At 47.3% G+C, this 22,899-nt stretch overlaps 1 protein-coding gene across 2 annotated transcripts in view; it reads left to right on the top strand.

Annotated features, from left to right (window-relative positions):
* Positions 1-605: 605 nt before the first annotated feature.
* The window catches only part of akt1 (v-akt murine thymoma viral oncogene homolog 1), a 38,755-nt gene continuing 16,461 nt past the window's right edge, over positions 606-22,899 (top strand). Inside the window, exons 1-3 of one of the 2 annotated variants that reach the window (XM_035432361.1) lie at positions 606-767; positions 5,810-5,933; positions 7,773-7,945. In XM_035432361.1, the coding sequence (XP_035288252.1) occupies positions 7,900-7,945 (46 nt within the window). In that variant the 5' untranslated portion in view covers positions 606-767; positions 5,810-5,933; positions 7,773-7,899. The remainder of the gene's footprint in view (positions 768-5,809; positions 5,934-7,772; positions 7,946-22,899) is intronic. The other variant, XM_035432353.1, reaches the window with a different exon arrangement.

Here is a 22,899-nt window from a genome sequence, read left to right as displayed (position 1 = left end):
GGTGCTACAATGCAGATGACTGCAATGGCTTATTAAATAATGTGTGTGAAGGCTTCTCATTTATGGCATAAGCATAAACAAATCCATACCCAGACATATGGCTGCTTCATTGTGAATGTGTAGTACCCTATTAACTTCTGTGTCATACAGTGTGATCCAGCTATGGCATATTGCTAATATTGGAATAAACTATTTTTAAGAATCATATTCTTGGCTTTTAAATTGTACATTTAAAACATAAATAATTAATTTAAGAATAAAACCTGACTGATCACACATGCCAATCTGGACTACAGTTTGGATTTAATATCCAACTTGCAGTTAACAGCAAAATCTGAACTACAGCCTATTAAAATCCTTTTTTGATGTTATTTAATGTAAAATAGTATCAATGCAAGAAATTACTTTATAAACACTGGGGAAAGTATGCAGCGTTCATTATGGCCTTATCAAAAGCTTGACGTCACAAAAAAAGAAGAAAAAAAGAAATATTTCTGCAGATATGGCAATTTACAAATGAACGAACAGCACGAAAAGCCAAATGAGGTTAATGTAGCGACGGGGTCGGCGCTAGGACCCAGTAAAGAGGACCGTGACACGGGAGCCCTACAGTCAGAAAGCTTGGGAGGTGTAGTGGGAGAACGGCAAGGGAGTCGGAGTAAACGAGAAGACTTTTACTCAGATTATTGAAGGACATAGCAGTCAAAATACATCTCCGAAAGCTTCCTCAATAATGATCGGGAATCACTTTTGAAACCTTAGTCCAGGTAAAGTCTTGCATTTTGCTTTTCGTGTTGACTGTGAGTCCGACTGCATCTAGACACGGGGTAGATCCCATTGTACTCAATGGGATGCGGCTATTCTCACCCAAGCTGCCCTGGCTAGGCCCAGAACCCAGTCAAAAACTAGCTAAATTCGCCAAAAACAAGAGAAGAATCCGAGCGAATTTACTTTATGCTATTTTTCTACTTTATGCTTGAGTTCCGTAAATAGCTTCCTCGCATTATGAACTCAAAATAATACACGCATCTAATAATATACGGTTATGGATTTTCAAACTGCAGTGTTATTTAATACAGGCTATATTTTTGCTGGTATTGTACACCGTGTTTTTTCATGAGCCGCCCAGGCCGAATATGTGGATGCTCTGTCTTCTGTCCTGCATTCCACTCAGCAGATCACATTGAAAAGGGTCACTTCGAGTATCTAGCTGCTGGCTATCAACCTGCAATGTACATAAATCTACCCCTATTGTTATTTTTTGAAGATCACTGAGGAAGTAAACAGACTCTTCATTACCAATGGGCGTAAAGAACTAACTTCGGAGTACGACCGTTTGTTTTCTGTTGTGACTTTGGTGTAGAGAGATTGAGTTGCGAGTGTAGCATGTGAATTTCTCTGAACTTTTGCTTGTGAGGCTGAAGATATGCTTTCTACGGATTTATATATATAGCCTATAGCCTACATTTCACGGTCTCTTGTCATAACAAGAAAATCGAAACAGTTTGGGAGTCATTTTTGATTGACAGAAGGAACGTGTTTTTTCGTTTGCTACTGTTCTCAAGCCCGATGTAAATGTTCAGTGTGTCATAACAACACTTGTAAAGAACTATCAAATTCAGTACATGATAACAACGCTTCCTATTGTCGCTTTTGAGGAAACAAAGCAAATAGCCTCTTAGGTTGCACACTATGAAACAGGCCGTGTTTCTACAGCATGCAGGGATTACTTTCTTGAGAATAGTGGCAACATTTACCTTTGCTCTACTCAAAACGTGCGATGACAGCGTCATTTTCATGAAAGCCACGGAGTCTTTTAACAGTGTATGGTAAATGAATGGAGCACGTGGTCAGTGCACTGGGCAAGGTGTTGTTGAAACCAACTGTGTTATATATGGCCTCAACCAATGCCTGCTTTAACTTATCATCATATGCATTTATAAATGATACGGTTACTGTCAGTTCGCTCTTATTATATGTTTATAGAAAGTATAAGTGTGCCTAAAGGTCGGTTAATAGACAGAATGTTATCTTTGTTACTTTCATTGTTATTCTTTTGCTTTTCAGCGTGCGTACGGATGAACATAAATACTTAAATACATTTTTTGTGTTCTTGTTCTGGTCACATCAATTTAAAAAAATAATTTGTTTTGTCCATTTATCCTTCCTGTCTTTCTCCAGCTTTACAGAGAAGTGATTGTTGCTTAAGCAAATGTTTTCATGATGTTGAAATGATTGAGGTGCATTTTTCAACACGTATTCATTAATTTCACACGCCACACTGTCCTCTATTCATGTATTAACATTAGTAAGATCATTGTTAACAGTTGAGAAGTTTCAGCAACTTTGATATTTAAGGCGATCAAGATTATTATTTTATTTCAGTCCTTAAAATATAGTGGACCATGTTGAATTCTTACTCTTTTATTCCTGCCAGTCCATACTTAAAAGCTGAGCCATAGAGAAGTCCACCCTGTGTTCAAATCATGTAGAAAGCCCACAGCAAGCTGTAATTCACTGTTGAAATCAGTCACTATTGTGTCAAAAGCCACAGTGGAATGTGGAATGCCATTTTTGTCATTCTTATATACTTTGTGTGCGAATCATCGAATCATCTAAGGATATTTCTGAGTCCTGCTTGGTTCAGGGGGCGGTGGGGGACTCAAGATGGTGATAAAAACTGTAAGGTAAAATATAAAGGCAATTTAAGCTTTTGAAGCATTTTCATTCAATGTTAGTGATTTCTCAATTTGATGCCGAAATTGAGTTTCCTAGTGGCCTCATATTTGTGGTTGTAAAAAAATGCATTTTTAAATCATGAGACCATTCCTGTGTCTGTCTGCAGTCTATAGTCGGGGAGGGGGCATGTGACTTCTCTTATCGGAGGGGTGTGGATGGTGAAATAGCACAGTTACTGCTTTACTTGCTCTGTTCTGGATGAGAGGTGCTGAGATAACCATTTCCTTCTCACACTTGTGAAAGATCTACAAGCCCATGTTGCCCTGTTGGTGTAAATGCATCATCGTTTACATGCGCAATCCAGGGAAGGTTGCTTGAAATGGCTGTTGCAGATTTAGGGCCGTTATGCGCTGCATGAAGGTCTGAGCTGCAGAGGCCGACAGGCCGCCATCTACCCATCGGCAAAAGGGTTCCCCTGGTAGCCTCTCGCTTCACCTCATCTGACCAGCTCTTTTTCTCCCCCTCTGTCACGGTTCTGACCCGCTGCCGCCCTGTGATTGGTGCAGGCTGCGGTTACCGCCACTCTGCCCTTATCCTCAAATTTCTCGCTGAGGTCATGCAATGAGGGCGACACAAGGGTTAAAAATTGTGCACGAAGTCAGCGGTTGTCGGGCAGAAAGACAGGTTTATTTGTGGCAGGCGGAGACATCATTTAAATCGGTGACTGATAAAATTACTTGTCACCTTGCTGCATATATGAAAAAGCAGCCAAAGTGACCTTTGCGATTAATAGCCTTGTCTTTGGCTTCATTAAGAAGCTAGACTGACTGAAAACAAATGGAATGGGAAGTAGACTGAGAAAAAGTGTTGAAGGAGAAAACCATACTAAACTGCGAACAAAACCAGAAGACAGACCCCCAACTCATGCTTGCCTGAAGAATGTGGTGTCCCATTCAAGGTGGTCCATTGGAAACAGAGGGGATGGCAGTTGCTAAGTTACTGAACATTAAAACAAACAACACACTAAAAGCTGTAGTTCAGCATGGCTCTTAGCTGAGTCTCCTTGTCCAGAGTCATTTGGATTCACTGGATGAACCTAGTCATTTGTTTATATTTGACTATGTTAATGCAACTAGCTTTGTACTTATTCATGTGATTGTTCCCAGTATCGAATCCGACATAAAAAGTACTGCCTTTATTGTGTGCGGAGCCACTCTGTGTCAGCACAGTTGTTCATTTCTTGTGATCTGCTTTGAATTCCTTGTTTAGAGATATTTGATACAGGCAAGTACATAATGTCAAATTTTTATTCTTTACGAAGAGTTAAAACTTTACTACAGTTTATAGGTACAATATAGGCCTATATTTGGTTCAAGTCAATATAAGGTAATATTTACCTTATTATTATGTATGATTTTGGTAAAGTATGTGTGAAATACTCTTTTTAAATGAGTATTTCAGAATGATGACAAAATTCACCTTTGATTGTCCTCAGTCCACCCGTGGATTTGGAATTCACCATTCCTTAAGAGTTGTGGGTTCCAGAGAGTCCAGAACCAAGACATAATAACCACTGAAGCAAACCTCCCCTTGTAATGCATGCTGGGAAACTGAGTTTGCAGGTGCACATCAGTGTAACCACTGCCAGCTGACCACATGGTCTTGGCAGGGCCAAGGCCAAAACTATTGTAAAACTTATGCCAAATGATGCCACACGTGAACAAAGCAATGTGACAAATCACGAAAAGTATAAGGCGTCATTTTTGCAAATGCGTCAGAAGCATCTGGTGTCATCCTTGAGAGCGTGTATCTGTCCTCTGCTACATTGTCCGATGTGGGATGAAAAGCATGCTCAGGACTATTCAACTCGTATTCATGCGTCAGCAGAACAGAAGGCCGCCCGTCCTCATTTTCAAAAGGACCAAAGTCACCTTGTGCACGCTCCCTCGCACAAATCTTCCAGTCCCGTCCTGCAACTACTTTCCTCAAGACAGCGGCCGAGTAGCAGATAAACACCGCCTTTGCCTGGTGTGTGAGGTGGAGCTGTGATCTCCAAGAGTGAGAGAGATGTGCTGTGGTAGGAGCACCAGAGCAGCGAACTCCTCGCCGTCCTCTTTGCACTAGAAGCTCGCTGCTGCTTCCCTGCTGCATGACGCTGATTTGCATTGAATGGGGTGGCCCCTGGAGCGGGAGCCGAAATGATGAATGATGGTGCGGAAGGCAGGCGGTGGCCCCGGGCCCCCTTTACCATGTGACCTCCTGTCAGGGTACTGGGTTCATTCAAGTGCTGCTGGCCGAGAGCTGGCGGTTGCCCAGATTTTCTCTTTTTTCTTTTTTCTTTCCCCCCGCAGCCCACAGTAGCCGAGCGAGGCTGATCACATTAGCAGCAGTGCTGCCGGTGGCTTCAGAGCAGGGCGTCTGCTCCGTCACACTCCCTGCGGGTTCTGTGCGTGTGCGTGCGTGTGTGTGTGTGTGAGAGAGAGAGCCAGAGGGGTACCTTTTAATCCAGAGCGTTTGATCTCTGTTTGAATCACGGTGCTAACTGATGGGCAGGAGAAGCCTTAGACAGCTGGGTGTTTGTCTGAAAAGTCACAGGAACACCATGTTCTGTTTTTTCAACCACATTCTCAGCAGACGGCTTGACGCAGCAGTTCTAGCCGGACTGAGGCGCAGGCCCCAGCTGTAACCTCTCTGTAGCGCCCCAGACTGGCCCAAATCGCTGTTCGAGCTCTGGGTTTCAGTAGCTCCGGAGTACAGTTATACAAGAAGGCAGGACACCTCTGCGGTTACAAATGAACTTTCTGATGAAATTTATACGATAACATCACAATGCACATCAGAATACCAATGCAAGCATCTCTTCCTGTATCCTTCCTGAGCCCTTCTGAAGAGGTATGTTTGTTAGATGTTCAGTGCCTTCGATGACTGTTCAAGGTTTATAAAAAAAAAAAAAGGTTGTTCAGATCCCTGTCAGCATTCTTTCTCTGCAAGAGGGGTGTTTGTGTACCAACATTTATGCTGGTGTAGGTGGCGGATTGGAGCGGTAAAGGGCACGGCGAGGTCACCGAGCACGAGTGACTTCCTGTGAGGCAGGCTCAGTCAAAATACTCACTTGTTTACTTTCGTGCAGGCGGCGGCGGCGGCAGCAGCCCCTGCACCTCGCCCGGCCTCCCAGGGCGTGCAGTCTGAACCAGCAAAGGGTTACTCTCAGAAGCGTCCGGGCCCCGTATTCGGTCTCACTATTTCACGTAAAGGTGGGTTAAACGTTCCATTTGGCAGATGAATTGATTTATTGTGCGATTCAGCGGCAACGACACCGAGGCCAGAGTACTCACTGGGGCGTATTCAGCCTTCAATTTCCCTGGCTCAGCCAGAGTGAGAGTGTGAATTTACTATAGGCACGTCTCATATTCGCTCTGTACAAGCAGGGGTTGGTCCCATCCCGCCCCCGCCGGGGGGAGAGCCCCGCAGGCTGGCAGCTGACGACTCCGCGGGCCCCGAAACGGCGCGCCTCGTATTTATCGGCTCGCCCCACGCTTCCCCGATTTTCAATTTTTGCTCGTTTTTTGTTTGGAAATGTGACGGAGTGGCGTGAAGGCGAAGATGATTAATGACGGTTACCGGCAGGCGCGTCGGCTTCGGAGGTGCCATTGTACCGCGTCAACGCGCCCGTCACAGGTCCGACCCGCCCCGGCTCTGTAATTAAAGAAGAGTCGAGGTGCCCGTGAGCACATGTGCGTGCATCCAGTCCGATATGAAGGCATTGCTGGTGGTGTATTTGAGGCATGTGAAGCTTGCCTATGGAGATTTAATATGCAGAGGTGCAGGAGCAACTTCCTGCAAGATCCTGTTACTCAGAGACGTAGGACCACCAGTGCTTAATATGACTTTTCTGGCTTCCACTGTGAAATCTTTGTCCAAGGTTATGAGAACAGAAAAGAAAGGACAAACTGTACACAGATTATGTATCTAAATTCTGAAACTTGACTCTTAACTTCACTCCTCGAGTGGGAGGATGCTCGTCTCTGTCCAGATAGCGAGATCAGTCTGCGGAGCCACTCGGAATCTGTGGAAATTGCTTCCAGAACCCTGGGGGAAAAAAAATTAATTTGGTTTCCTCTGCAACCGAAATTAGCAGTAATCCTGTCTCGCGTTTTGACTGAGCCGCAAATCACAGATAATGAGTTGCCAGGAGAGACTCACTGTGGATGGCATAAAAGCCACCTTTATGTCCGCTCTAATGGAAGACGCATTAAGTCCAGGGCCCTTAGATCTGCGGCTCATTCCCCGGCTGTCAATAGCGGCGCTGCTTCCTGTGGACGTCCCCAGCCGTCAGCCGTGAAGAAAGAGGTCATCGGAAATGTAAACAGGGGTCATTTGTGACAGAGGGGTTTGACACACAGGCGCACAGACGGCAGAATAAATTGATATCCGTGCGCTATCAGGGGTAATGAACGGCAATATGTCTCATGCATCGGGTGGCAGGGGAACAGGCGCTGCGGAGATTACCTGAAAGCTGTCTTCATTCTTCATCGTTACTTAACTCGCAGGTTTTGTGTTTTGCATGCGTGCGTTTAAGTGACTCGAAAGGTCAAGAGCACAGATGGCTCCGGAATGCCGAATCGGGCGGCATCGAATGAAGACTGACTGTTCATGCCGGTGGTTGAGGGGTTGAGGTGGAATTTTCCTTTTCCATTGTCTTCTCATTAGATGCAGGCCTGTCGGTTTAATATTTCAAATACCAAATTGTTCGAAAGAAAGCTAGCAGGTTGTTGGGTATGAAGGAATAACAGTCAAAATGGATTATTTCATAACTGAGGTTCCTGTGTTCTTTTCTCACAAAAATATCCTATGTTCTTAAATCATTTGATCATAGATTGGTTTTAGAGCCTAACACGTTTTTTCCCCCACCGTCTCCTCGGAGACACAGAAAGACCGGTGATCACGCTTGTTTTCGTAGCGGCAGGAAGGTTCGGCTGGGACGTTATGTTAATGTTTGGAGGGGTTGCAGGAAATGTTTTACCCTCGGATGAGGTTAATCTTTATTCGTTTCTCTCTTCCCCCCCCCCCGCTCCTGCCGCGGAATGCGATAGGTAACTCGCGAGAAGGCGGCTCCCGGTTTCCCCGCTTCCTGCCGCGGTTTGAGTGAAGGGCGTTTGGGGACCAGAGCGCCGTCTCTCCCTGTCGGACTCCGCGGACGGACCACCCCAGCAGGCCACCATGACTGATGTGGTAATCGTGAAGGAGGGATGGCTGCACAAGAGAGGTAAACGCTTTCTCCTCTCCTGCGCTTTGATGCCGCGCACGCGCCGTTGCGCACGTGGTCGCCTGCGCCGCGCTCGCGGTTCGACTTTCCAAACACTGGAGGAAGCCGTGCTGGCTGATTGTTTCATGTGCATGTAATAACACTGGGAGCGCATGCAAATGTTAACTGTAAAGATTATGGCAATCCTTCATGCATCAGGCCTTTACACATTCGCCTGATTATTTGTTGGCCGAGAATCTTTAAATTTATACGGTTTTTGTCTCTATATAGCCTACTTGAGGCAAAGCATCAACATTTGACACTTTTTTCTTGGTCATCGAGTAAAGAAATGAATAGGTGTTTCATTTGGATTGACCTTCATTAAGATACAAACTAGAGCATTCCGTAGAGTGGCAAGAACTATCAGAGCTGTTCCCAGCACTTCTCATAGCTAACTTGCATAATGACAGTGCAATGAATCAGTGCATGTTGGTGCACAGACACAAATACAATACCTGACCTAGTGTTAATATGAGATGCATTATATTCACTTCCAAAACAGTTATTTTTAACTATGTGGAAAAATGTAAGACGCCACTGGATAGCTGATAATTGAAGTACTTTTAATCACTCAACTCTGTGTAGTAGGGACTTTGTACTTTGCCTTCAGAAGAAAATAATTGTACTTTAATGACACTGTAAGCCAAGCATAAAATGATTCGCTTCTAATTCAACAGTATGCTGGGAATCAAGTAGTTAACCAACTACCCTAAAGTAGTGGTGAAAGCATATTTCTCTCATGGCCTTTGTGGCCAGAATCTGTACCTCCAGCAAAAACCTTTTCTTCAGGGTGAAACCGGAGTTTAATTGGCCTTTCCCCTCATAAAATAGAGCCCTTTTCTTCCACCCATAAATTCAGACTTTCATTGGGCTTGCACTGTACTAACTTTAAATAAGACATTCTAGAATATGGTGTTATAGTTATTACTGAACAGAAGTCTCTGTTTTTTTACTATGTGTATTATCACGCTACATTACATATCTACAGTACACATGAAATTATTTCACTTTGAGTTTGAGTGTGAAGATAATGTACTGTAAATATTTTCATTTAGCAAATGTTTTTGCTGAGCTGTATATTATGTATCTTTTGTTCAGTTTGCAAATACAATGGGATTATTGTGTAAGTATTGAGGATATGTGTTCTTATAAGCAGAGATATTTGAGAGCCATTTTATATGGTGCTGGAAAGGTAATTTAAACAGGCATTAGAGACTATTATTGGAGCATTGGGAAGCGTTGGATACTGATTTAAAAATCCACTTTGGAGCAGTCATTCTAACAACCGTTCATGAGTCTAAATGACACAAACCTAAGTAACTGTGACCATTGTGCATATCATCCATATATGCTTCTGCGTATTGTTACTGAATTAATTCAGGCTCAGTGCTTTCAATAGTACAGCAGCTGTGCCTCTCTTGGGATTGGAACCTGTGACTGTGGGTTACAGGTGCAGCTCCAGAGCTGCTACCTTGCGGTACTGTTTGGATCTGGACACTTCTCTTGTAAACCCCCAGCACTCGCCTCTTATCTTTGTTACAGCTGACAGACCACTCTGCTATGAACATGAAATGGCTCACTGAGATTCAGTGTTCTGTGGTAGTGGTAGTTTTGGGTGTCTCTACATTCAACAGTGTTCCCACCATAAGTAATAAGGAATAAGAAAATGGCGCCTCTTACTGTTTAGCTCCCAGGTCAATAGGTACTCTCACTTGACTACTTTTTAACACCTGGTTATGCAATACTGTGGTTTTGTTGTTAAACGTTTGTCAGATGTTCCTCTTAGAATGCTCATCAGCATGGTGAATTAGAAATGGATAGAACCAGTAGCTGCTGTATGTGAGCAATATGGCAGATCCTAATTCAACATAACTCTTATTTCATTGTCCAGATTGTCCAGTCACAGTAACTGAACCCATCAGTTGAGCCCTTGAGAGAGCTGAGCCTAATACAAAGCACATGATATGGACAACAAACAATTGGTCTGACGCTTGGTCAAAATCAAAGACACCTGTTCCTGGTGCGTTCTGTTCAGGTCCAGGTTTACTGTGGCTTTCCTTGTTCCCGTCAACCACAGCATGGCAACAGGGAGAAAGCAAACCACCAGACACAGCCCGGTTATCGCCGTGTGAGGTGCCTGTTTGTTTTCTACTTGGAGCAGTTTCACCTCTGACCTCAGTGGAACTCGGGATAAACTGAATGACCCCCGCGCGCTGTCGCCTAACTGCCGCACATCATTGCATTTCGCAGCGTGTGCAGCTGTTGCCACGGTTATGACAGAAGCCCGGCAAAAATGTTCGGAGCAGGAGCGCAAACACTAGCAGAGCCTCGCCATTCAGAAGCAGAGTCTTTTTCCTCTTGTGCCCTTCCGCGGGGTGAATGAATATTCAGTGGTTTAGAGCTGGGGAGTGATTAACGTCTTGTCAAGGTATTTACTGACGTTAATCAGTCCCCTCCCCCCACCCCAAATCTCTCAAATCTTTACCTGCCTGTAGGCGCAAAAGGACACATCACAGTTAGTAGTGTATAGTTTTTTTTTGATGAACCACATCTCTGTTACAGTTAAAAGAATGGCTGTGGTCTCACCAGGGTGCCGGTTTATTGATCTAAAGCAGAGTTAGGCTCGTAGCGGGGGAATTCCATTGTGTTTATACAAGGTGGAATTCCTCACATACCTGCTGGCTTTGCGCGGCTTTGTGTGTGCAGCCCGAGCAGCGCTGCTTCAGCTCCGGAGGGCTGCTTTCCCCGCAGGCTTCCCAGCCTCCTTTAAAGTGCCATCACTCTTTTAAGCAGGGGTCAACCTGGTAAAACTAAGACATCGTATAGCGGAATGAAACGGAAGCCCGTGGGCGGCCATTACGGCTCTCCGGAGCCAAAGCGGGGCGGTTGTTTTTTTAACCAGTCGCCTCACGCTTTTCAGCCCACGTAGTAGAGGAGCTTGGAAATCGGGAGGAAACGGTCTAATAGGGGACGGGAAGAGCGAGCCCTGACAGATGTGAGCGCGGGCAGTCCGCGGGCAGGGCCGAGGCAGACGGCGCGCCGCAGCGCAGCTCAACAGTTTCCCCCGGCCGCCTCGCGGACACAACGGAGCGCTGTGTTGTAACGGGGTCATCCCAGTTCAGCTATGCAGACAGACGCAGTCGGTAACGGTTCTGGGCAGAGGATAACTGGGAATGCGGCGCGCTCCGGATTTATGGCCTGCAGCAGGGCAGCAATCTCACTTTGAACGCAAGAGGAACTGGGAGGTTTTCCTCCAACGACGTCACTCGCACTCGGTGAACTTGGACGAGCTCGGGAGGCCTTTTTTTGTTTCGGCCACATGGCGTTCGGTTGTTCGCGCAGTAATGAGTTATCGATGAAAACAGATTTGTTTTGCCTTTGAATGTGTGTTGAAGGGACAAAAGCACTCTTCGTGGGCATTTCGGGTCGGATAATCTTTCTCACACAATCAGATGGCGGTCACACAGTGGCAGTTATGGGAACCTTTGCAATCACCAGTATTTGTTCTTTGAAGTCAAGCACATTTATGACCTGTAAGAGTGAAGAGATGACTATGTTGTCATGCGTTGTGGTGCAGTATGAGTATGTCTTTCAGACAGTAATGTGTGTTAATGCTTCTTTGTTCATGAAATGAATTGCAGCTTTCCTTTGTAGTGTTATTGATTGTTGTATAAACTGGAAGAAAAGTGAAAGTTTCCCCCCCCCCCCGGATGTACCCTTTTCAATAGTGTCCTGTTTTTCACTCTTGCAGTTTTATGTTTCCTGGAATAAACATGTTTTTATTTTATTTTCTGACAGTGAAATAAGCTCAAAAGAAAAGCACATATGAAATTGCTTTGTTAAAATACTGTCTAATCAATTTAGGTATTGCTATTACACTACTGGAGCTGGATTTAGACAGCCATTCTGATTGAAAAATGATTAGGCTATTTGGTCAGTTTCCTCATCCCCTGAAAATGTAATATTGTTTGGCATTGCCAGTGCCAGTCCGTTCCGTGGTTCCAGTTCGCTTGCTCTTTTCAAGCTGGATTTATGGAGCAATCCATTGTTAATTAATCTGAATCAAATGTTTTCACCACGAAAAGCTGTTTATGTCCCTCTCTATGTAGAAAAGCGGTGTGGTTTTATCATCACTCTACATTAGATAAAAATGTATCTTTAAATACGTCTCATATGAAATTGTTTTAATCCTTTACCTCTTGGGGGATATGGAGGAAATCATAGTTAACTTTATGTAGGTTAGGACCCACACTATTATTTTGGCATAGTGCTCATTTATCCCATCCCTATTGTGTGGGCTGTTTATTTACCTTGGAACCACCGTACTCCTAGCTGCACTGTATTATGGTTAGATAAACCAAAAAGGAAAGTTGATGGAAAATGGTGATACTCAGCAAAACATCGAAAAATAATACGACTTCGCAAAACAACAGTTCCTCTAGGTATGCCTTACGTGCGGTGCTTACATCCTGCTATTCAAATGTCTGTCTGCAAAGTGTGATTTTGGCATGATTATGTGTACTCATGATGGATTGTGCCTCCTGGGCCAAAGTGGTCCCCTGACCAAAATGTTGGTCCAAACTATAACCAATTTTGTGACCGAGTACCAAGGAAGCAACATGCCCGTATGTATGAAATGTGCTCATTTAAAAAGTTTGAGAACATAACGGTAGTGTTTCATGCTGGACTAACTTGTCAACAAGTAAATCCAGAGGGAAAAGCTGTTCTTGCTTTTTGGACTTCATTTCCGCTTTCTTGCTAAAGCACTGTGCAGTTGCCATCATTAACTTTTTTTAAAGTCCTTTTGAAAGATTCCATTTAATCCCAGGGTTGCATTGAACACTGTCATTGCACTGGATCCAATAAAAAGTAATATGGTTCACTTAGGAGCCTTGTTCCTGCATTATTAATTAATCACAGCTACCGCTGTGCAGCACTCTCCGAATACACAGCCGACCAAGAGGGATGTTTTGACTGCAGTATTTAAAAAAATGTTCCGGAAACGTCAGACACACAGTGGTTTTTGCATGTCTCCCACATCAAAGGGCAGTTTACCTATAAATACTTTTCAAATAAATTGCTGTGTCCTCCACATGACCCCTGCTTTCTTCACAACATTATTGATATTATAAAATCAAGCAACTCATATACATTCCATTTCTTGTCGAGTTCCACCCTGTTGTGGTATCCAGACATTTAGTACTCTAGTGTTGACGCATTGTTCTACAGTTACAGCTACCGTAGCCCAATAGCTATAGGCAGTGCCTTGAAGGGGAGTACGAGAAGACAAGGACTGACTGATATCAGAAGACCTGATTCTGATATCAGGGTAAGTGAAGGACCCGGATGGAACATGCATGTTCATTTTGAAGAGGAGATGAAGTTCATTTTTCCATTGCTCATCTGTGGCTCTGTAGAAAGATGGGGGGGGGGGGGGGTTGTCCCTGACAGTGTTGATCACTGCATGCCTTCTACAGCCAGCACCTGTTTGTGCGCATGCCATTTTCACTCATTGAGCTGGATGCAGGAGATGATCGCGATGCTATTTACATAATTTATGGTATATTGCTCAGCAGATGTGACGCCCTTATTCAGGAAGAATTTTACAGCTGGCATTTTATGCATTATCCATTTATACATACGGATATTTACAGAAGCAAACTGGCAAGGAATCTTTCCCAAAGGAGCAATTGCAACACCTCAGCTGAGGATCAAACTTGTAACTGTCTGTTGAGTTACTCAAAACCGCATGCTTCGACTTCCACTCTTCTCTTATTTTCCTGAAATTGCGGGGCAGGAGCGTGTTTCGGAACACCTTACCTTACAGTATCTTAAATGCCGGTAATACTTTAGCCGTTTAGCTTCCCAGACCACAAGCATGCGATATACCATGCCTGTGGAGGGGGAGAAATTCTACCTCAAAGCTGCACTTTTTCTCATATTTTGAGGAGTGGTAGTCAACGCTGGCTGACTTAAAAATGAATAAATAAGCGAGGAGGAAACTCGCGCACGCCGAGCAAACAACCCTTCAAGAATGTGAGCTGGCACGCTGTCAGGTTCCAACAGCTGTGCTCGGCAAAACGTCGCCCGGAACAGCCATGTTTTGATTTGGGGGCATCCGCGAGCCGTCCCCCCCGCGAAAAGGCCTCTTGACAAGATGGGTTTTAATGTCGCATCATTGTCACGGCGTCCCTGGCCCCGGCGCCTCGGTGCGGGAGGGGGAGCGACGGGGCGGCGGCGTGCTGCCGCTCAGACGCGGGGCGCGGGCGCTACTGCAGCGCGGGCACGACGCTCTACCACCCGGCCGCGTCTCAGCCTCAGAGAGACGGGCGATAGGCCCGCCCCCGTCCTCAAGCATTGCGATTCGGGAGTCTGATTCTACGGCCCACCATCTTATAATGGTGCCTCCCCTCCCCAACACACAAGCACACAAGCACACATGTTCACACGTGCGCACACACACACCCACACGGGCACACACTCAAGCATACATGCACACGCTCACACGTGCACCCACACACACACATGCACACATGCTCAAGTGTGCACACACACACAAAAGCATACATGTGCACACACTCGCACGCTCACAAGGTGCACATACACACACATGCACGCACACCCAAACACACACATGCTTACACCACACACCCATGCATGCATAAAAATACACAGTCACCGCACACCCATGCATGCATACAAGCACATATGCATAATAACATGCACACAAAAACACACACAAACATACACACGCAAACGCATATAGGCATACAAATGCACAGATGTGCACACACACAGCCTGCAACCTGATATCATGCCTCATTTTCACATTGAATCACATCCTTGCTAGAAGTCCAGATAAGGGCTGAAACACAAATGTATCAACTTCTTTATTTCTGTAAATACCAGAAACTTTTTGATTCCTATCAGATTAGTCATATGCAACACAGCAGAGGGGGATGAGGGGTTCTATTTCCTGTTTAATAAAGCTATGGCAGTGGCATAAAGTGGAAGAAGTGTGGTTCCTCTAGCCACACTTGGCTAGAGTTGTATGAGTGGTACAGTAGTTCTTGGCTTCTCTCAGCTGGGTGTTAATGTGGTTGGCCAACTCCATACAGTCGGTGCAGAGGAGTCGGTGGGGACAGGAACAGCTGAGTGAGTCACTCCCAACCAGAGGCCACTCCCTTGTGGTGAACATTCAATGCCTCCCTACTTGAACAAAGCATTCCTGCCACAGACATCAGCCTAACTATTGGCTCAGGTCTGTTTGTCTGGTCAGCACCGTAGTTTAAACACAGATTATGAGGGCTGGGTTTATGCTGTTTGATGAAGAGTTTTTGTGTGTTTGTGCGTGTGTCTACGCGCGTGTGTGCGTGTGTGTGTGTGTGCGTGCATGTTTGTGTTCACGTGTATATGTTTATGGGCACGTGTGTGTGTGTGTGTGTGTGTGTGTGTGTGTGCATGTGCATGCAGGTGTGTGTGTTCGTGTATTTGTGTGTGTGTGTGTGCATGTCTGCATGCAGACGTGTGTGTATATTTTTGTGTGCGTTCGCGTGTTTGTGCGTGTATATGTGTACATGCGGACGTGTGTGTGTGTGTGCGCGCGTGTGTGTGTGCGTGCGTGTGTGTGTGTGTGTGTGTGTGCGCGTGCGTGCGTGTCGTTGGTGGGGGGGGGGGTGTGAGGGTAATTACTGAGCTGTCTGGGTGGGAATGACGGCAGTAGAACCACGCTGCAGCTGTATGGGGCTGATCTCCTGGGTGGAGCGCTGGACAGCATGCCCAGACTTGCAGGGATACAGCAGCACACAGCTGCCCAGCCTTCCACACGTCTTCATCTTCATCTAACTGCGTCAAACTCAAGCTACTAAACCCTCATTGCCTTTTGACCAATGTCTACAGTCATTATCGCACGCGAGCACGAAGTACAAATCGCACAAGTGGAGAGCTTTGTGCCAAACAAAAAACGGGTGGAAGTATTTTTCCAAGAATATTCTCTTTTGTGGATCAGTGCTCTGTGTTTATTATTTATTCAAACTGCACTGTGTATTCTCTAAGAAGCTTCATTTTTATGTATTTTTTTAGGGGGGTGGGGGGTGAAAGGGTTGGTTTATCTATGTGTTGCCATGGCCCATGAGCCGCTGCCGCTTGCCTGTTGAGAGGTCAGAGGAAACGAGCGCGACTGCGATTTTGTGCGGCCACATCTCACGCGAAAGTGAAACTGGGGGGGGAGGGGCGTAGAACGCCGAATCGCGATGCTTCCCGCTGCAGTCGGGCCGCGGCGGCCAGGAGCTTAGCGGAGCGTGTCGCGACCGCGCCGCCGTCCCCGCTTCCGCTCGGCCCCCGTCTGTCTGAGACGTCCCCACCCCGACGAGAGGTGACTCCGCGCGCGGGGCCGTCCCCTTCGTTAGGCTAACGAGGCCCCGGACAAGGGACTGTGTGTGGCGGGATCAGCCAGCTTGCCCGCGGTGCCTTCAAAGGAATGAAGGGGCAGGGGGTTTCGGGAGGAGGGCGCGGGGGACCAAAAACAAACCAGCAAGTGAGAAAGAAAATGGATTCTTAATTTAAGCTACTCAGTTGCTTGGAAACCACATCCTCTGTCTGGAGGCTACTGTACGGATATCTTTTTATAAAAATCTGGCGATGTTTATCGCAGCAGCCTGCTCCTGTTTAGGCCCGTGTGGGCTCGCTTGCGCTGGGCTGCAGACGCGCTCCCTCTCTGGCCAGTAACCAGAAGACACCTGTGAATTGTGTGTCTGCAGTACTGGGGGGTCTGGCCCTGGCCGGGCAGTAGGTTTGGGCTGCCGTTATTTTTACGCACGTGTGTGCGTCACGCTGGTGGAGTTTCGTGTCGGGGGGGGGGGGACGGGGGGGCTTTTTTTATCTCTCTGCTGTCGTAAAGCTCCGCCCGTTTGCCTGTCTGCCAGAGATTTTAACGAGGCTTTATTTCACGAAAGCAGGATTCACCCCCCTCCCTCCCCGCCCCCTCGTGTTCTCAAAGAACGTGCCGGAAAAGTGCTGAGCGTGAGCGAGGTCTTTCTCTTTGTCTCCCGTCCCTCCTGTCCTTTAAAACACGAGCGAGCTCGGCGTGGCCGTTCTAAGTTTGTTCCGCGACGGAGCGCGACTGCCTGATACGCGCCGTCCGCTAACCTGGCGGCTCGGGCCCGGCGCCAGCCCCGGAGCCGGGCGCACGGCTCGACGGCGCCCGGGCCACGCCTCCCGGTGGCACCTGGAGGGCCGGGGGCTCCCCGCGCGGCGGCCGTCCTGTCTGGCGTCTGGGCCTGGGCAGGGGCCCGGCGTCGGGGGTAATGGGACGCGGGCTCCTGCTAAATGTGCTGTGGAAAGGCAAATTGCGCGGGCGCAGCTGTCGGAAGCGGCGGATGGATGGCGGGGAGGCAGGAGGGCAGGAACCGCCACCTCTGTCACTTGTCTGCGCGCGCGGCGGGCCCGCTGTGTGCTTGCTTTGCTGAGCAGAGGCAGCCGCTCGGCGACAGCGGCTCCGCCAGCCGCTCGCTCGCTCGCTCTCTCTCTCTCACACACACACACACACTCTCTCTCTCTCATTCTCTTTCTCTCTGATCTCTCACACTCTCTCGCTCTCTCTCTCACACACTCTGTCTCTCTCTCTCTCGCTTTTTTCTCTCTCTCCCTGTCTCTGTCTCTGTCTCTCGTGTGCTTTTTCTCTCTCTCTGTCTCTCTCTCACACTCCTCTCTCTCTTTCTCTCACTCTCTTTATCTCTCTCTCTGTTTCTCACTCTTGCTCTCTCTCTCTCTGTCTCTCTCACACACACTCTCTCTGTGTCTCTCTTTCGCTCTCTGTCTCTCTCTCCCCCCCCCCCCCCCCCCCCTCTCCCGTGCACCCCTGCCGCTCACGCAACCCCTCCCACCCCGTGCCAAACTAATGACTCACCCCCGTCGGAAGCTGCATCCGAGTGGCGTGGCGCGACCCGTCTCCTCCATCAATCTTCCGGCCCGCTTTTCCTGGCACCTGTAAAAAAAGAAGAGAAGAAAAAAAGAATTTAAAAAAATGGAGGCGCAAAAGCACTCAGCTGTTCTCTCAGATGGAGTCTGGCTGTGCAGGCAGATTGCTGAAGATTCCCACTTCTGTCAGATCCACATTAGTCTCTGCGCTGCTGATGTTTCTAATCAATTCTGGGCAAAAGTTTTCCGTCTATTTTTTATTTAGCGGAAAAACTTTATGTTTCTTCCCCCATCCTACATATTTGGATGCTTTCGTGTTTCTCGCTTCATGTTGAACTAGCATCGACTGCAGTATTAGAACTCGGTTCCCAGATTTCACCTGCTAAAGGAAGTAAATTTATTTCTACCAGGTTGCTTTTCTGAATGAGAGCATTGTTCTCTGGTGCTCTGATTCGTCTCCTTCTGCAGCGATTACTTTCGGGGTTTACTTAGTTTCATCTTTTGTTTTTGTTCCCCATTTTATAATTAACCGCCCGTTTTATAATCAACCGCCCATTTTGGCCGGGCGTCCATTTGCTGGTGAGAGCGGGTTGGATGAGCAGAGATCTGGTCCTTCTTAATTTGCGTGTTTGTTTGTTTGTTTGTCGTGTGCATTAACCCGGTTAACTAATCCATGGCCTGCTTGTTTACCGAGGGGAGGGGAACAAAAAGGCTGAAACACAAAAAAAAAGAGCGAGAACTTCCCACAGTGTCTCTATGGTAATCAGCAGGTGTCACCCGCCGCAGAGAAGAAGCGAGGGCTTTCTTACGAGCGTGAGAACGAGGGGCCGACTCCGGCCCCCCTCCCCCCCCCCCCCCCCCTCTTTTTTTTTTTTTTTCCCCCTGTAGCGGTAGCGGCAGCGGCCGCCGTGGAATTTAAAAAAAGCCGGCCCTCCAGACGAGCCGGGCCTGCGCGGGCGACCTGTTGATAGCGCTGCCAAAGGCTCCGCAGAGCGGTCCCATCCAGCTGCATGAGAAAGAAAGGAGCCAACAAAAGAGGAGAGAGGGGACCGCAGGAGAGAGAGAGAGAAAAGAAAGAGAGAGAGAGAGAGAGAGACAAAACTCCTGGGCGGTTTGGGCCGGCCTGTGAATATGCCCGTTGTGAGACCGGGCTGCCTTATATGGTCACGGGGAGAGGGTAGGCCTCAGCCGCAGCCTGTTTTGTAGTGTCAGTCTGTCAGCGGTGACCTCTCCATTGGGGAGCCCCCTCTCCTGCGGGCGGCGGCGGCTCATTGAGATGCAGGGCACAGGGCAGGCGGGCGCAGCTGCAGGCTACAGGCAGGACCCCGGCAGAATGGGCCGGGAGGGATGGAGGGGGCGGCCCAGGAAAAAACCAACAAAAGACGCGGCCCCCCGTTTTTCAGTTCTAATTCCCTAATCCTCACCCCCACTTTTTCCCCTGTTCCACCCCCCTGCCCCACAACACACACACACACACAGTGTCACCAGCACCCCCCCCCCCACCCCACCCACAACCCCCACCCCCACTTCCTTCGTCTCATCCCCAGCCACAAACGGCCGAGAACAAAACGAAACAGCAGCCCCCCTCAGGAAGTCCAGCTGCTGGGTGCTGGGTCTGAAAAGTGCTCATGGCTTCTTTGTTCATATGTGTGTGTGTGTGTGTGTGTGTGTGCCAGGTTCCAAGGGTTGGTCTTTCTTCAAGAGTGTGAAACTTGCATGATGTGTTTATTAAAAAGCTAAGCAGGACATTCCTTCCTAGATGACACAGAGACAGAGAGGCACAGGCTACAGACGGAAAGACACAAAACCTCAGACAGGCAGCTGAGCTCTTGTGTGTGCTCTCATACATATTTTCCATTATTATGTTAAAAAACATGGATTTGTTAGTCTGGAGGATCGTTAATGTATTCCTGGGCGATGGGGCCCCCATGGGTAACGGTGGGGTGCCCGTGTGCTTGGTGGGGTGGGGTGAGGCGGTCTGGTCAGGACTTAGGCTAGTGACCTGCTACCATGAGGGCAGATTCTCTGAACCACTAGTCAAGGGTAAAGGCTGGAGGTTTACCTTACAGGTCAAGCCTTATCCATGAAGCTCTGCAGGTCTGAAGGAGTTAGGACCTTACTTGGGATATTTCTGTAAACGTCTGACCTATGAGGATTTGGGGCACATTACACGATGGTGCCAAAAAAAAAGCGAGCTGTGTTCAGCTAACTGAACTTCCGAGGCTAGAGGTTAGCGTACTAACTGACATGGTTGAGCAGAACAATTGTAATTAACCCTGCTGTGTTAACCCTGCTGAGCATTGTGCAATGACATGAAGCTATGTGGAAAGGCTCAGTGTATTTCTTAGCTTCTGTCCCATAGGAGACATGAAACGTGGTCATATACGTCCCGATGGGAACTGCTGGAGACTGGAGCAGTTCTGGAATGAGAGTGTAGCTGTTCAGCAGAATTCCTCTTTGCTGTGATTGAATTTGATGGTTTTATGAGCAGATCTAGCAAATTTAGCTAGAGGTTTTAAAATGCAAATCCGTTTGCTGTCATATATTTCAATTTAAATCAATCACACTCATACTGAGCAATGTAACTGTTGAGGAAATAAAATGTTTTTCCATTTGCATTTTATATTTACATTTTAGTCATTTAGTTGACGTGCTTATCCAGAGCGACTTACAATTAGTGCAAATGAAGAAAAGGCCTAGATTCATAAATGAGCAACATTCCATTAGTGATTGATGAGAAATGCAATGGTTGGGCCATAACACCCCAGCCTTAGATAACCTTTTGTCACTAGAATTAAGGACAGGTAGGGAGAGGATTTATTTCTTTTTTTTGGAGGGGGGGGGGCATGGGTGGGGCAGGGGATTGTAGGGCACATAGGGGAAGACATGAAAGGGGGGAATGGGGATCAGGGTGGAGAATGCGTTTTATAAACCGCTGATAAAAACTAAAACAGAATTAAAATTTGCAAGGATAGGTTTCTGAAGTATGTATGCGTTTGTTTTGTATAATATCTTCCGTTATACAGTTTCAGTGGAATGACTATGCATTTCGAATTAAAATTGCAATTAGAATGCCCAGTAAAAAATTAAAAAAAACATTTTTCAAGTTTCATGTAGGCCTACATTGTGTGAATTGGACTTCTTTTTCGAAAGTGAAATACTGGATGACATTATTTAAACCATATTTTTTGCTGCTTTCCTCTACAGTTCAAATATGGAGAGGATGATATAAAGATAAGTTGTGGAAATGATGTGGGAGACTCAATTAAAGAGGCAATTTGCTCAGAATAATCAAATTTGCATTTAGCGCACATAGATCTCCGACACAGCTGTGGGTTTTCTAAATGATCGTCTGTACTGTACGGTTAGGAGGGAGCACAGGGTGGCGGCAGTGGGGGAAAAGATTTACTACCCCCACGCTCTTAAATTGTTTCATTCTGTTTCGCATTGCCTTCAAGTGCAGATGGAGATCAAACGCTAACTGCTGGAGCCGTGTAAAGAGGCAGCGCAGATACCGAAACGCGTCTCAGGCTTAACCCTCTCCCTCCTGGTCAGGGCAGGTAAAGTCGGCCATTTTGTTTCAGAGGGCCAGCTGAAAGCGGCGGGTGGCACAAAGGCTACGCGGGGTGTTGCTGCGGTCTTTCCGTGCCGCCGGCGTGCGTACAGGTGTTGGCGCGCGGCGTGTGCGTAGGTAGCTACACGGGCGTGTCTGGGGCGAGCGGGCGGGCGGGCAGGCGTGGTGCGGGGGTGTGGCCCCGGCTCGGCGTGTCCGTCCGGGCTCAGGCCGCGTAGCAGTTGGCAAATAAAGATGAATTCCCTTTTGTTTGGCAGAGCCTCACTGTTCATTATTTTCCACTTTGCCCAGTGAGCATCCCCAGCCTCAGCAGCTGTTTGTCATGTAAAGACACTCTATCAGTCCCCGACAGCTCCTCTTCTGGGCCCCCTCGCTACACCATAGGAGGGCATGGAGCAGATTTCACTCTTTCTTTTCTTCTCTCTCTCTCTCTCTCTCTGTCCCTCTCTCTATCCATCCCTTCCTCTCTCCCTCTCTTTTCTCGTTCTCTCCTCTTCCCTTCTTTTTGCTCATTCTCTCTCCCCCATCCTCCAGTACACACACTACAAGGAGGCAGATTGTTCTTTCCCCTCTTTTCTCCCTCTCCCAGTCTGATTCCCCATTGCGTTTTTCTCTCCCTCCCTCTCTCATCTCATCCTCTGTCTGTCCTCTCACACCCGCAGTGACAGGTGCCGTTCTTTCTCTGACTCCTTCCTTCATCTGTGGTTGTATTGAAACGTGTACCTGGGAAGAAGAGAGTTTGCATCTCTCCTGCCTCACTCCCTCCTTCTTTCAAAGATTTTCCCTCCTCCACCCAAGAGTTTCCCTCTTCTCCCCGTTTCTGCAGTGTTGGAAAAGTTTGCTTCTCAGTGGTTATGCTAAGCAGGAATAAACGTAAGCCTAGGCATTCATAGAACATGGTTCAGAGAGGGCCCAAATGGAACTGGCGGTGGCTTTGAAAGGAACTGGTGTGTATGATTCGCATGACCGAAAAACCAGCATGAAAAGTGCCTTCTTGCTTTTGATGTTATCTCCTGCTTGGTTGCATCCTACATCTCTGCTACTTCCTGTTTTGAAGAATCGGGCTTTAGATGCTCAGAGTAGCCGCTATATTTCTGTCACAGCTCTAAAACCCGTGTGCCAGATGTGCTATAACTACAGTATGTCCTGTAGCAGCAGCAAGCCCTTTGGTGCGCTAGCCAGGCTGCGTCACTCAGTATTTGCAAGCGTTATTTGTTTTCCTTTTTAAATTAATAGGTCCAACCGTACATGGAGTAGATGCTGTAAGATGGAAATAAGCTCTACGTCTGCACTTCCAGTCGTCACTCTGCGGTCTTGCAGAGGTGACGAAACTCCCCTGAAAAAGCCCAGGGAAATGCCTGGCAGTGTTGCTCAGCCTGACATCTGAGCTTTGAGTTTTGTCCCCCCTCCCCCCCCCCCCCTC

This window comes from Anguilla anguilla, chromosome 1 (assembly GCF_013347855.1).
Source record: "Anguilla anguilla isolate fAngAng1 chromosome 1, fAngAng1.pri, whole genome shotgun sequence".
Classification (NCBI taxonomy): Eukaryota; Metazoa; Chordata; class Actinopteri; order Anguilliformes; family Anguillidae; genus Anguilla; species Anguilla anguilla.
This window is presented reverse-complemented; position numbering and strand designations above follow the sequence as displayed.